At 39.8% G+C, this 14717-nt stretch overlaps 1 protein-coding gene and 1 long non-coding RNA gene across 2 annotated transcripts in view; both read right to left on the bottom strand.

Annotated features, from left to right (window-relative positions):
- ATL3 (atlastin GTPase 3) overlaps positions 1–14717 on the bottom strand; it is a 57943-nt gene that overhangs the window by 4584 nt on the left and 38642 nt on the right. The window contains exons 8-12 of the mRNA XM_025878528.2: positions 13662–13800; positions 3767–3894; positions 3092–3148; positions 1315–1386; positions 533–964 (exon numbers count right to left, since the gene is read on the bottom strand). Coding sequence (XP_025734313.1) covers positions 533–964; positions 1315–1386; positions 3092–3148; positions 3767–3894; positions 13662–13800 — 828 coding nt within the window. The remainder of the gene's footprint in view (positions 1–532; positions 965–1314; positions 1387–3091; positions 3149–3766; positions 3895–13661; positions 13801–14717) is intronic.
- LOC141370959 (uncharacterized) lies at positions 13905–14708 on the bottom strand. The gene is made up of 2 exons (XR_012375489.1): positions 14245–14708; positions 13905–13935 (listed from the first exon to the last, which is right to left on the bottom strand). It is a non-coding gene; the product is annotated as an uncharacterized lncRNA (long non-coding RNA).

The following is a 14717-nucleotide window of genomic DNA, read 5'->3' as shown; positions in this document are numbered from 1 at the left end:
TGACTCAACTGATCTGCTCCTGGTACTCGGAAAAAGAAATCCGAGTCTCAAGGATCTGTACACCTGGAGATCACGTCAATGTCAAAAGCCACTGGCTTTCTTAAAGATTTTAAGCGAAAGAGATGCCATCCGTTAGAACTCAAAACAGAAAAATTTCAAAGCTCCTGATTTTCAGTAAAGCAAATTAACCTCGGATGGGGGAGAATCACACAGGAATTGCGTCTAAAGAGCATGTGATTAGAAGCTCCCCATGAGTAACACAGTATGTCTAAGTTAGCACTTTCTTGCATTAGAGGGCAAGAAAGTGCTAACTTAGCACATTTTAGGCGTGGAAACGAAATATTAGGAATAAATATTAATATCCTAAAGAAGGATGATACAACATAATGCCTATCAAAAAACAAAAAATGGCAGGGGAAGTTTCTCATGCCTTCTTTCACTGTGAAACTCTTCCAAATGGAAATACTTTACAATAAAAGCACAAACATCTGTCCATTATCAACCCGTAGCCTCATCAGCTGGTATCACTCACCTGCTCTAGTACATATGCTGCACCAGAATCAATTGCTCCGCCCAGCTCACGATATTGACCAGAATACCTGATGTATCCCCAAGTAAGAAGTGCTATTAACAGCAGTCCAACCACACAGTTGAACAGCTGGGCCACAACCTCAAGGCCGACAAAGCCAGTGAGGCCTGAGGCGATGTACAACATCACAATGCCCGTGAAAAGCACCGCAGGGGTTCGGAAGGTGCTAAAGACATTCTTGCTGCCATTGTGTTTGCAGAAGTTCTCGTAGAGCTCCTTGATCTCCTCCTCCAGCTCCTGCTGGTAACGAAGGCTAAAATCCTTCCCACCCATCTTCTTGGTCTTCCTAAAATGGTCCAGAGCAAGCTGCCTGAATTCACAGTGCTTCTCCTCCAGAATGTCTGGAGACAAATAAGGTTTCTCTCCCCCACAAACCTAAAAAGAATAAAGACATAACGTGTTGAAGATCCCTTTGAAAACAAGTGCCCAATAAAACAAGTGAAAACACTGAAAAAGTCAGAACATTTTAAGATATTAGAAATCAATTTGACCAAGACCAATAAAAGTCTGGGTTCACTTCCTCTGAAAAGCACATTGAAATAAGCAAGGTGACATTAACTGCACCAAAAGAAAGTCTTGCTTTCAGGTCCCCCCCAGGGGGACCTGAACACAGCTTTGTTGTCTCATCATCTTCAGATACATTAAACAGGATCGGTTTGGGCTTCTGAAGTCAGCAACAGGGCCAGGCGACAGATCCGTCAGAATAAGACACGTGCCCAACATACCTCTTCCATGTTGTTGTAATAAATGTCTTTGGCGGAGGCTGCAGCTGCTAAATTGTTGGCTTCAGCGGTGGCCTTTTAAGAAAGGAAAGCATAAGCCCTGAATCCCCTCTTTCAACATTCTTCCACAAATAACCAAGCGCCAACGTCATCTCACCCTGTCCCCACTCTTCCTTTAGGGTCCTTCTGCCATTTTTTGTTTCCATACAGCCCAATTTATGAAGTAAAATACTACTTTTCTACCAAATTTTCTGCCAAAAAACATTCTTATACAAAGGGGTTTTACCATCAATTAAACCTCTGGAAATATCATTCCCTTTGCTTCCATTTTAAGTGTTAAGAAATAGGGGCACCTGGGTGGCTCAGATGGTTAAACGTCTGCCTTCGGCTCAGTCATGATCCCAGGGTCCTGGGATCGAGCCCCGCATCGGGCTCCCTGCTCAGCGGGGAGCCTGCTTCTCCCTCTCGCTCTGCCTCTCCTCCAGCTCATGCTCTCTCTCTCCCTATCTCTGTGTCTCAAATGAATAAATAAAATCTTTGGGGCGCCTGCATGGCTCAGTGGTTAAAGCATCTGCCTTCGGCTCAGTCATGGTCCCAGGGTCCTGGGATCGAGTTCAGCATCCGGGCTCCCTGCTCAGAGGGAAGCCTGCTTCTCCCTCTCCCACTCCCCCTGCTTGTGTTCCCTCTCTCTGTGTCTCTCTCTCTCTGTCAAATAAATAAATAAAATCTTAAAAAATAAATAGATAAAATAAAATCTTAAAAAAAATAAGTGTTAAGAAATAAACATGGGTCAAAAAAGGGAAAAAATTTATCTTTACATGAATTCCAAATTCTAACTTCCTTTGTAAAAACGTTTTGCTATTAAAGAAATAAACATTTGGCAGTAAACTTTATGAAAGTCAGAGATTATGTGTTAACAAAATGACATCTTGAAAATAGCAAAATGTTGAAAATAAAAGTCCCCAAAAATAAAAAACCTGACCAGTAAGTAGTAAATAGGTATGTCAGGACATGTTCTACTAAAGTAGACAAGAGAAAACAGGACAATAATTTGTCTAAGATGACTGTGCCTGTTCTACCTGGGTGTAATAAAACAGTGCTCTCCACAGTGCGTTTGGTGGGAAGACCAGGCCCAGTGAGGGGCCGTTCTGCTTTAACTGTACCCCCACAAATACATACAAAAAACCCAGGGGGCAGGGGTGCCTAGGTGGCTCAGTAAATTAAGCATCTGCCTTCAGCTCAGTCATGATCCCAAAGTCCTGGGATTGAGCCCCATGCAAGGCTCTCTGCTCAGTGGGGAGCCTGCTTCTCCCTCTTCTCTGACCCTCCTCCTGCTTGTGCTCCCTCCCTCTCTGTCAAATAAATAAATAAAATCTTAAAAAAAAAAAAAAAAACAACCCAGAGGGCAGTCACAATGCTGAAGAATGTGCTAAAAATTCACATACTTCAGCATAACAGGCGAGGAGAGCAAAAGCATTCTTTTTTTTTAAAGTCTTATTTATTTTTAGAGAGAGAGAGATGTGCACAAGTGGGGGAAGGGGCAAAGGGAGAGGGAGAGAGAGGGAATTTTCAAGCAGACTACCCCACGGAGCACAGAGCCCTACGTGGGGCTCCGTCCCAGGACCCTGAGATCATGACCTGAACTGAAATCAAGAGTCAGACGCCTAACCACCTGAGCTACCCAGGCGCCCCACAATCTCTTCTTAAAGGACGCTGCTTCTTGTGTATGAGTCAACAAGGAATCAAACAGTATCATTTCGGATGTCAAAGAATTGCTTACCTGAAGCATGGATTTGGGATGAGGCAGATCTTCTCCTTGGTAAATTTTAATATATGCCTTAGAATATAAACGTAAAAACAATTGTGAAAAATGAGACCCTGTCACATTTAATCATACTTTAATTTTTAGAAAATGACCATACAACTGCATTTTCCTAAAGACCTAGATCAACACCCAGGAATTAGCAAAAACACAACACACCTCTGAGTGCATGTTAGCATTTTTAGTTAACTAAAACTGTTCTCAAGCAGCACGAGCCTAGCAAGGCTAGGAGTCCCACCAGATTCCCCATGCACACTGGCCTCACCACTACCTGTGGGCACAGTGACCGTCCGCCTTGAAGTAGCCATGTCACATCTAGATGCCATCTCCTCCTACTCACGGCAACCTCCTAACCACCTCCTGTCCACACCATCTTCCTTGAGGAACAATCTTCCTTTAGCCACAGTAATTACTCCTCTAAGAAAGTGCAAAGAACATCCATTTGGTTCTTAGACCGATACTGCCACCCAGTGGCCCATTCCTGGAAGGACACTGGAGGCTCTGAAAATGCCTCTCACCATCTCCCCCATGAAATTTGCCCCTAAGCTTTAAAATAGTAAAATTAAGTTAGTTTACAACCTAGATCAGTTTTACTAAAAGTCAAATATTTTGATTATTAAAACCCATATTTACCTTAAAATACTCCAATAGCCCCCGACAGGTGACTTTTGAGCCATTGATCTCCTTTTCCATTAAATTAGCTGGGTTTAATACAAATGGAATCAGGGTCTGTAACTGCTCTTTGAATTCACTGGCAATATCTGTTCACAAGACCGTGAGGAGGAAAACAGTAAGCCAAACGGGTTTATTCAACCAAGCTGAGCATAAAATGCAATCTTCAGTCTATCCAACTGTTTTAACATTTGCTAGTTGAAAGTGAGGGGAAGGAGGGATGCCTGGGTGGTTCAGTCAGTTAAGCGTCTGCCTTCGGCTCAGGTCATGATCCCAGGGTCCTGGGATCAAGCCCCACATTGGGCTCCCTGCTCAACGGGGAGTCTGCTTCTCCCTCTGCCCCTCTCCCTGCTCATGCTCGATCTCTCTCTCATAAATAAAATCTTTTTTTTTTTTTTAAAGACTTTATTTGACAGCGAGAGAAAGAACACAAGCAGGGAGAGTGGGAGAGGGAGAAGCAGACTCCCCGCTGAGCAGGGAGCCCGATGCGGGGCTTGATCCCAGGACCCTGGGATTATGACCTGAGCCGAAGGCAGACACTTAATGACTGAGCCACCCAGGTGCCCCTCTCATAAATAAAATCTTAAAAAAAAGAAAAGTGAGGGGAGGGAGTCCCAGCTGTGTCTGACACTTTCTGCCCATGACCAGGTTGCTGATGGACCTCTGTCTAGCATGTACCTTTACTGTCTCCTTCCTTCCCTTCTGGGAATTAAGGGCTGCCTAGTCTAGAACAGAATAAGCAGAATATCCTTCCCCTGGTTTTCATTCTGGAGGATTTAGTCTACTTCCCAGCCTTTCAAGAAATCTCACTTTTTAAAGAATTTCCAAAAAATCAATTATCAACCCCTCTAGTCCTCTCTTCCTTACCATACCTTCACACTCCCCCTTGGATCCATTAGAAATCACTACTCATCATCCACTTGCTTTTCTGTTGTTCATTTTTTAATGTTAAAACAAGTAGAAGCACCTGTACCGCATGGTATTTATTTTCTATTATCTCCTCAAGACCCTCTGGGCCATCCCAAAAGGAAAAGGCTACTATCTCAGGAAAGATGACAGCTTCTACAAAATTCCCACTGAGGGTGCAGGAGAGCCATTAATTAAGAGCTCTTTCCTCAAAGTGAGAACTAGCTGGTCCAACTCTGAAGACACAAGAGAATTAAAATACAAGGAATCTACCAAAACAAATTATGTAATATATGGTGATTAACATAACAATAAAAAATTAAAAAAAAAATACAAGGAATCTTCTTAGGTTCCCAACTAATTCAAATATCAGCTGAAAAGAAAGTGGGTAGGAACCCACATCAAGGTAGGAACTCTTCAACACTCCAGAACTCTAATGTATAAAACTGAGACATTCCAATTTCAAATTTTATTCATTCAACAGTTTTTGAGAACCTTTTTTGAGACAGACATTGTTGTAAGAGTTGGGGGCAGAGCAGTGAACAGAACAAAAGCAGCTTCTAAATTTTTCCAATTACAAACTAAGAATCTCTGTAGAAAAATCTCTGAGTTACTTTTATTTCCTTAGATTCTTTCCTTGGAACATATGGTCCTCTAAAAGCAATTACTAGATAATATAATGACAATGTACACACTCCTGGAAGGCATTCAAAACGAATTAAAAAAAATCATAAAGCCAGATAATGATGATTAACATTTAAAGTATTCCCTTCTGGGGCGCCTGGGTGGCTAAGTTGTTAAGCGTCTGGCCTTTGGCTCAGGTCATGATCCCAGGGTCCTGGGGTCGAGTCCCACATCGGGCTCCCTGCTCCATGGGGAGCCTGCTTCTCCCTCTGCCTCTGCCAATCTCTCTGTCTCTCATGAATAAATAAAATCTTAAAAAAAAAAAAAAGATTTTATTTTTAAACAATCTCTACTTTGAGGCTCAAACTGAGCAGGGAGCCCGATGCGGGACTCAATCCCAGGACCCTGGATCATGCCCTGAGCCGAAGGCAGATGCTTAACCAACTGAGCCACCCAGGCACCCCAAGGAAAAGCGTTTTTAAAAAATGTAACAGAAATTATAAATAATGGCAAGACAGAGTATTCAATAAATGATGTCAAAGTATTGGTATCTATAGAAAAATAGAAAATGGATCTCTACTTCATACATACATAAAAATTAATTACCAGTGGATTAAACACAAGTATGAAAGACAATACTTGAGAGAGAGAGAAAGATCAAGGGAGAGTGTGTGCAGGTGTGTATGTGGAGAAAGGAAAGGATTTTCTAAAACAAGACTTAAAAAAACACTACATAAGATCAAAGGTGAATGAATTCAATCACATTTAAGCTAAGACACCATAAAAAAAAAAAAAAAGACAGAAGATGGGAGAAGATATCTGCAACATATAACTAACAAAGGTTCATATCTTAAAATACACATACAGGATCTATACATTGCAGAGAAAGACAAACCCAATCTAAAACTGAACAGGCGTGAATAGGAATTGCAGAGGAAAGGAAGCATGGATGTAAATAAATATATGAAAAGATATTCAATCCCATTAGTAACCAGAGAAATGCAATTTAAGGCCACAATGACATACTGTTTTTTATCATTAATTTAGTAAAAACTAGATGTCTGATAACACTAAGCACTGCCTAGGATATGGATCAACAGGAATTTCTATATACACTGATGAAGGGAGTATAATTTGGAACAAGCACTTTGGGAAACAATCTGGCATTATCCAATAAGGTGAAAATATACAAATTCTAATATCCAGGAATCCTGCTTTTTTTTTTTCCCCAGGAATCCTGCTTTTAAAGCACATACCTTTGGGAGACTCCCATATATCCACATATACTAGAATGTCTGCAGCACTGTTCATAACAGCAAGAAACTGGAAAAGCTCACATTTCCATCAAGAATAAACTGTGTTACATTCGCAGAAGGCACAATTATACTACAGTAAAAGTGAATGAACTAGGGGCGCCTGGGTGGCTTAAATGGTTGGGCATCTGCCTTCGGCTCAGGTCATGGGTGGGGTCCTGGGATCAAGCCCCACATCCGGGCTCCTGGCTCAGCGGGGAGTCTGCTCTCCATCTCCCTCTGCCCCTCCTTCTCCATCTCCCTCTGCCCCTCCTCTCTCTGTCTCTCCCTCTCTCAAATGAATAAATAAAATGTTAAAAAAAGTGAATGAACTAAACTACATGCAGTAACACAGATAATCTCAGAAATAAAACACTCAGGGCATCTGGCTAGTCAGTTGAATGTCTGACTTGATTTTGGCTCAGGTCACAATCTCAGGGTTATGGGATCCAGCCCCATGTCAGCTCTGCACAAAGCACAGAGTCTGCTTGAGATTCTCTTTCTCCCTCTCCCTCTGCCCCTCCCCCCACTTGCAGGCACACTCTCGTGCACACTGTCTCTCTAAATAAAATCTTAAAAAAAAAATTTTTTTTTTTAATTTATTTGAGGGCACCTGGGTGGCTCAGTTGTTTAAGCGACTGCCTTCGGCTCAGGTCATGATCCTGGAGTCCCAGGATCGAGTCCCACGTCGGGCTCCCTGCTCAGCACGGAGTCTGCTTCTCCCTCTGACTCCCCCTCCTCTCATGCTCTCTTGCTATCATTACCTCTCTCAATAAAAAAAAAAAAAAATCTTAAAAAAAAGATTTTATTATTTGAGAAAGCATGAGAGAGAGAGAAAGCATGAGCAGAGGGGAAGGGCAGAGGGACAGGGAGAAGCAGACTCCCCACTGAGCAGGGAGCCTGATGTGGGACTCGATGCCAGCACCCTGGGATCATGACCTGAGCCGAAGGACCTGAGCCACCCAGGTGCCCCTAAAATTTTTTAATTAAAAAAAAAAAAAAAGAAAAACACTCAATGAAAATACAAGTTGGCCACATACTATTTTTTGTAAGTTCAAAATTAAAGAAACTTAGCAACAAAGTGATTCAAACACAATGATTTTTTTAAAAATTCAAGGCTGAAATAAGCAAAATTTAGAATAGCGGTTATTTCTGTGGGGAGGGAGGGAGAAGAGATAGGAAAAAAGCACACAGGTATAGGAAACAGTACTGGTAATGTTCTAGATGACAGACTGGCAAACTACAGCCCTTGGGCTAAATATGGCCTGCTAACTGTAACTGTCAGTAAAATTTTGTTGAAACACAATTATGTCTTCATTTATGCATTGTCTATGGCTGCTTTCTTGTTACAATAGCAGCAATGAGTAACTGTATGGCCCACAAAACTTAAAATATTTACTATCTGGTCCATTACAGAAAAAATTTGCCAATTCTGGTTCTAGATATTAAGTTGGGTAATAGGTTCATGATATTCATTATATAAGGTTTTATATCTTACATATATAAGTTCTATGTATCCTTTTATATATGTAAAACTTTTGTATTCTTTTGTATACCTAATAATACATTTTAAAATTTAATGGTAGCTCATTATTTTAATTTGCTTTCATTTCTTTTGTTGCTAGTTAGACCAAGCTTTCTCCCATATTGGTTCCTGTATCTTAGAATACAGTCATTCTTCACAAAGTAAACAAATATGCTATCCTCTATCCTTATGTATACTATAATCACTGAAATATTTTCTCCAGTTTCTTTGCCTTTTTAATATGCATAAAATTATTAGGTATTCAAACCTATACCGTTTTTCCTTGGCAATTTCCTTTATTCCTAATTTTAAAGAGTCCTTCCCCAATTCCAGAGATCTAATAAAATTAAATTTTCCGCATGCTTTAATTTTTATAATTTACCTCTGTAATCTACCTAGAATTTATTTATGCCTCATAAATTAAAATCTACATGACATTTCTCTCTAAATAGTAACATGTACCTCTCATCTCTACCGATTCCCATCACATCTTAAATAACCGATCAATTATAAGATCTCATGGCATCAAAAAAATTTTTTGGTTTTCTAATCTATCCCACCTAAATAAATGGGTACCAATCTCCCATCCAAATACTCTTAATTCTATAGTCTCCTCAGGATGGCGCCAAAGTATGGCCTTTACCAATTTTTAAAAAGGGATTAATCCCCCTATTACACATTGATTAGTGGCTTCATGTATGATAAAGGTGACATTTCAACCAGTGGGGGAAGTTGGACTATTCAATAAATACTTTGGGGACAAATGGGTAGCCATTCAGAAAATAAGATGGATCTAAACTGGATCATAAATTGTAATGTGAAAAATAAAACTACAAAATTTCAAGAAAAAAAGTGGGACAAATTCTTTGTAACTTGGAGTGGAAAACCATAAAATAGTGTACATGCTATGTTATTCTGTTTATATTCATATTTGCTTGCACATACTAAAGAAACTCTGGAAGCCTAAAAAAGTGGAGAAGACTTTTCCCTGAATACTTTTTAATCCTTTTTGGGATTTTAAACATGTAAATGTATTACCTATTCCAAAAAAAAAAACAACCACCCTTTCTTTATGGTTTCAACTTTTATCATACTGAAAGACTAAGAACTTCAAAAATATTTCACTCAAGAAACTAGCACAATATAGACACCACAGATTGTTCCTATATTCGACTTTACCCAGATTTAACAGACCCTCAGCTAGTAATTCTTCTATAAAGGCTATACCAAAACACTAGTTTTAGACTCAGAACAGACAAGAACTATCTCCTGACAATCTCCAAATCTCATGGTGTCAAGATTGTGCCCTACAAATTCTTCTGTTTAATTTCTAGCTAAACAGCTCAGGGGTTACTGCATTAGGTCTCTCTGCTCTAGAAAATACGAAGATGACAGTTTTCTTTATGTCAATGGCAGAGACATCTGTGTCTGATGAAAGGGTTCTCAAAAGTGAGCTAATCGAGCTAAGAGGAAGCAGCAGCTGAGCAGCGATTATACCAAAACTAACTGTGTTTGGCAAGTGTTCATCTCTGGATAAATGGTCATTCTTTAAAAAAAAAAAAAAAAAATACAGCAAATAAAACCACTAAAATTATCCCTGAAGTATTTAGGAAAATATTTGCAGAAAATGTAACTTACTAAATTTAAATGTTCTACAGTAATTACATTAAGGTCCTTCTGTGGATTAGCCCTAACCATTCTCAAGCTACTGTTGTCTTTTCCGGGTTATATGGAATGCGGCTCGCAGGACCTCAGCCAAGTCATCACACAAGTATATACTTGAGAAAAAACAACATGGAGGCATTTTCTTTAACCCTGAAAAATACATCAGCTCTATTTACAGGTCCCCCACAATAAAATTTATGTGGTTCTCAATCAAGCCCTTGCCAAGTACTCCAAGCCACCAATTATTTGCAATTTATCGTCCAATTTACACTTCACTCAAAACCCTTCAATATCCTGTTAGAAAGTTGCCTAAAATTACAAAATATCCATCTGCAAAGCCCCTAAAAGTACACAAACCTTTGCAGAGCTAATAAGAATTCTTTATGAGCAATCCTCCTAATGACTATAGTTCCTGAAACAGACACACAAGGCAGACTATAAATATATTTTTAAAGTAAAGCAAAAAAGAAAATTTTTATTTTTTAAATCTTTCCTTTTAAAAACATAATTATAAATATACATTTTTAAATAAATAGGATCATACAATATGCTACTACACAACCTTTTTACATTTAATTATATGTCACAGACATCTATGTAAACACAGATCCATCTATCTACCTTAACCTTTTAAAGGATTTGAAATAGGGGCACCTTTAAATGGGTGGCTCAAACAGTTAAGCATCTGACTCTTGATTTCAGCTCAGGTCATGATCTCAGGGTCATGTATGGCTCTGCACTAAGTGTGAAGCCTGCTTAAGATTCTCTCTCTCTCCCTCTGCCATTCCTCTCTGCTCTCTTAAAAAAAAAAAAAGACTTTAAATAAGTTTTAAAGTAAACTTTTAAAAGTGCAAATGTACCATAATTTAACCAATTCCTCAAAAATACCCATTTAAGTTGTTTCTAATTAATCCCTATTATAATAATGGTATAGTAATACATATCCTTGTCCATATATTTTTATGTACTTACTTGGATAGTTCTTTAAAATACTTTCCTAAAAGTGAAATACTGGATCAAAGGATGTAAACATTTTAAATTTTGATACTGACCCATAAAGACTACGAATTTGTACCAATACATTTGCACTTTCTCAATTATTGTGATGCTACATGTATTTTCATGAGTATATACTCACCATTTGTACTTCTTCCTTTGGGACTTGCCTTTTCATGTAAGAGAGTTAAGATTTTAACCCCGTAAGTGTGTTTTAAAGTTCAATGATGGATGAGGGAAGCAAATAGTACATAATTATGATACTAACAGCTTATACAGAATTTGTTCCCTACTTTATAACTATAATAGGAAAATTAGGACAACGAAGATTTAGTGAGAAGCTGTTCATTAGTTTTAAATACGTAGAGGGTTGAACAGTATCCCCCCAAAATGCATGTCCTCCTGGAATCTCAAGACATTACCTTACTTGTAAATTACAGATGTAACTAGTTGAGATCATATTGATCTCAAATCCAAACAGCGGTGTGCTTGTAAGAGGAGAGAACACAGAGACACAGAAAGAAGGCAGCCATGTGATGACAGAGACTGGAGTGATGCACGCAGCTCCAAGCCAAAGGACACCAAGGCCCGCCAGCAAACCCCAGAAGCTAGGAGACAGAGAGGGAGCAGATTCTCCCCCAGAGCCGCCAGAAGGAATCGATGCCGACACCATGATTTCAGAATTCTGGTCTCCTGAACTGTTAGGTAGTAAATTTCTGTGGTCCTAAGCCTTCCAGTTTGTGGTACTTTGTTACAGCAGTCCTAGGAAACAGATACAATGTGCACACCCAACAGTGATACAAAATTTCGAAAGCTGGGGTTAGAAAACCTTAAAAAGCTCTTCCTATTTCCCGGAATAACATAATAAAAGTGAATTTTAAAACAATGTTTTGAAACATTAAAATGCTTGAAAATACAGCGGAATGCCTTTTTCTGTGTTTATACCTAATAACCTGAGAACTTGCTGGGTCAAGTGCGTGAGGAAGTCCCTGAACTCACCCCCTCCTCAGCAGTCTCATTTAGGAATGCCCTGGATACCTCCCCTTCCCAGTGATGAACAAACCCAAGTTTAGGTTTGGTAAAGGTATGTCTAATAAGAGCGTGAAAACCCCAAAGGAACACATCACCTACACACTCAACTTCCTCTATATACTCCACTCAGAAAAGTCACTTGCAACTGCTTTTGAAATAAAAGGTTCTAGCTCCAATGTTGCCTGAGCAGATTTCTCTCCAAAGCCAGACCCCAAACTTGGATTTCTGAATAGCCATCTAACAGGCTCTTGAAGTCTCCTGCTCAGGAAAGCTGCCAACCACATGAAAATAGCACACAGTGACAAACAGAAGGTAAAGGTAAGAAGTCTTTCAAACTCAGTTCCTTCTGCACCATGACGACCTTCTGTACTATTATGTACTTCTTCTGTACCATGAGGACCAGGTGGGATGTAAATCTTACACTGAACAAGTACATTAATGTTCTTGGATCAAGTAAGTCAAATAAATTGAAAATGATATATTTTATGTTTATTACAAGGCTATGAAAAACTCCCACTTCAAAAGGCAAGTTCTTCTGTAAACTAAACATGGTATACCCTCTAAATTATTTCCCCAAAATAACAGAAGAACTTCTATTTTAGCCCAATATGACTTTGGGGCAAAAAGAACCTAGATGTAAATCTCTGCCCCCCCCCCCCCCCCCCGACTTACTAGCAGAGTACTTTGAGCAAGTTCTTTAACTTTCCTAACTCAGTTTCTTCATCTGTGGGATAAAAGAGACAGTATCAGCTTATGGAAGCACCAGGAGCATGAAGTAGGAAAGTAAACTAGCAGTGTTGGTGCTATGGTCTGAATGTTTGTGTCCCCACCAAATTTGTACGTGGAAATCCTAACCCCTACAGGTGATGGTATTAGGTGGAGCCTTTGAGGGGTGATTTGGTCATGAGGGCAGAAGCCCTGCGAACAGCACTAGGGCGCTTATAAAAGAGACCCCACAGAGCTTCCTAGCCCTTCCATGCATGAGGGTACAACCAGAAGTCTGAGAACAGGAAGACAGACATCACCTGACCATGCTGGCACCCTGACCTTGGACTTCCAGCCTCCAGAACCATGAGAAATAGATTTCTGTTGTTGATAAGCCACCCAATGTATGGCATTTTGTTATAGCAGCCCAAAGAGATGAGCAATGGGAAATACAGCAGAGCCTGGAGAAAAATGGGCAGCTATTTTTATTCCTACTTTACTGGGAACCTGAGAAGCTCAGGTAAGTTTATAAACAAACATGCTAGTTTAACACATGTATAAACTGAAGGCTAGGCATTACATGACACAAGATCTTAATGAATAAGGAACAAAAATAAGATAATGGAATCCAAGACTCCCGACTCATAATTACTCTAAGCTTACACCTAGTCAACACTTCCTAATACTCACACGTGACCCAGCGCCAGGCTCTGCGCTAATCACAAAGATGAAAACACACAGCCATGCCATGCATCATGTTACCTTCCTCTGAGAATTTAATTGTACTTGGTAATTATCAGCTGACCAATGTTTAGTGTTCCTTTATTTAGTGCTTTTATCTCTTGTAAACCAGTAATCAAAACATGCCTCTTAGAAAGATCACTGATGAATATGACCACTACCATTTCAGATGGAAAAATTAAGGTGAACTCTAACGGTCACAGAAAGGCAGAAGCAAAAAAAATGAGTGGACTCTAAATACTATTCTTTCTAAGAGAACACGCCGCCGTTCCTCTTCAGCATTCACTGGATCCATAATTGACATTTTCTGATCACTATTTAATTCCAAAGATCAAATCACCAGTCTAAAATAACATCATTTGTAACACACCTTTCAATTTCCCATCAAAGTCAGGGCTTGTGGCCACCTGGAGTCCTGGGTGTGGTAGGAGAAAACAGGTGACGTTGGAGAAGCAGGAGTGAATGTGGTTTCGGACGTTCTGAATTTCCTCGTGTTGATGTTCTTTTACCTGCCAATGAAGACCAACAATTTACAAAAGACCATTTGTTTCTCTTCACTAGGAACCACTAGTATAGGACAAAGACTTCCCAACTCTGATGGATCATAGCAACCTACGTTGTGTCCACTGAGAAAACTCGGAACCCTAGAAGCAGTAAATGCATACATTTGATTAACCATGGTTTGGTTCCCATAGCAACCAAAGAACAGGGACTAAAGAGTTTCTTAAAAAACAGTATTGCAGGGGCGCCTGGGTGGCTCAGTCATTAAGCGACTGCCTTCGGCTCAGGTCATGATCCCAGGGTCCTGGGATCGAGCCCCACATCGGGCTCCCTGCTCAGCAGGAAGCCTGCTTCTCCCTCTCCCACTCCCCCTGCTTATGTTCCTCTCTCACTGTGTCTCTGTCAAATAAATAAATAAAATCTTTAAAAAAAAAAAAAGTATCACACAGTACTTTAGAAGAACAAGGGAAGGTTTGTGGTCATGAAGGAGGATCTAACTAGTTAGTAGTGATTGACAAAGGACTCCCATATTTTAATTTTGGACAACAGGCTAAGCCTGTTTATATCCACCCCAAAACAAGTAAGAATTCTGAAGAAGAAGAACAGAACTAAAATTCTGAATATGACATTCTAAAGGCACATATAGAACCTGGTGCAAAATGTGAAACGGAAACCACAATCAAAGCTTGGGCCAGAGTCAAGAGTCCTTCAGAAGTCCTTCAAAGCCAGAGTCCTCTGCAATCCCTGTGCACTCCATACCCAGGCTCTTCACTCCTATGTGAATACCATTAGTGCGCTAATATTCATAAGTATTTAACACACTTGATAGAATTTTCCATAATCCGCTTTAACTACTACAGCTAAAGGCAAATGAGAAAGTTACCACTACTTTCCTTGTAGGTAATTCTTCAGAAGATTCTATTTC

This window comes from Callorhinus ursinus, unplaced genomic scaffold (genome assembly GCF_003265705.2).
Source record: "Callorhinus ursinus isolate GAN/ISIS: 27379988/994484 unplaced genomic scaffold, GSC_fseal_2.0 scaffold51, whole genome shotgun sequence".
Classification (NCBI taxonomy): Eukaryota; Metazoa; Chordata; class Mammalia; order Carnivora; family Otariidae; genus Callorhinus; species Callorhinus ursinus.
This window is presented reverse-complemented; position numbering and strand designations above follow the sequence as displayed.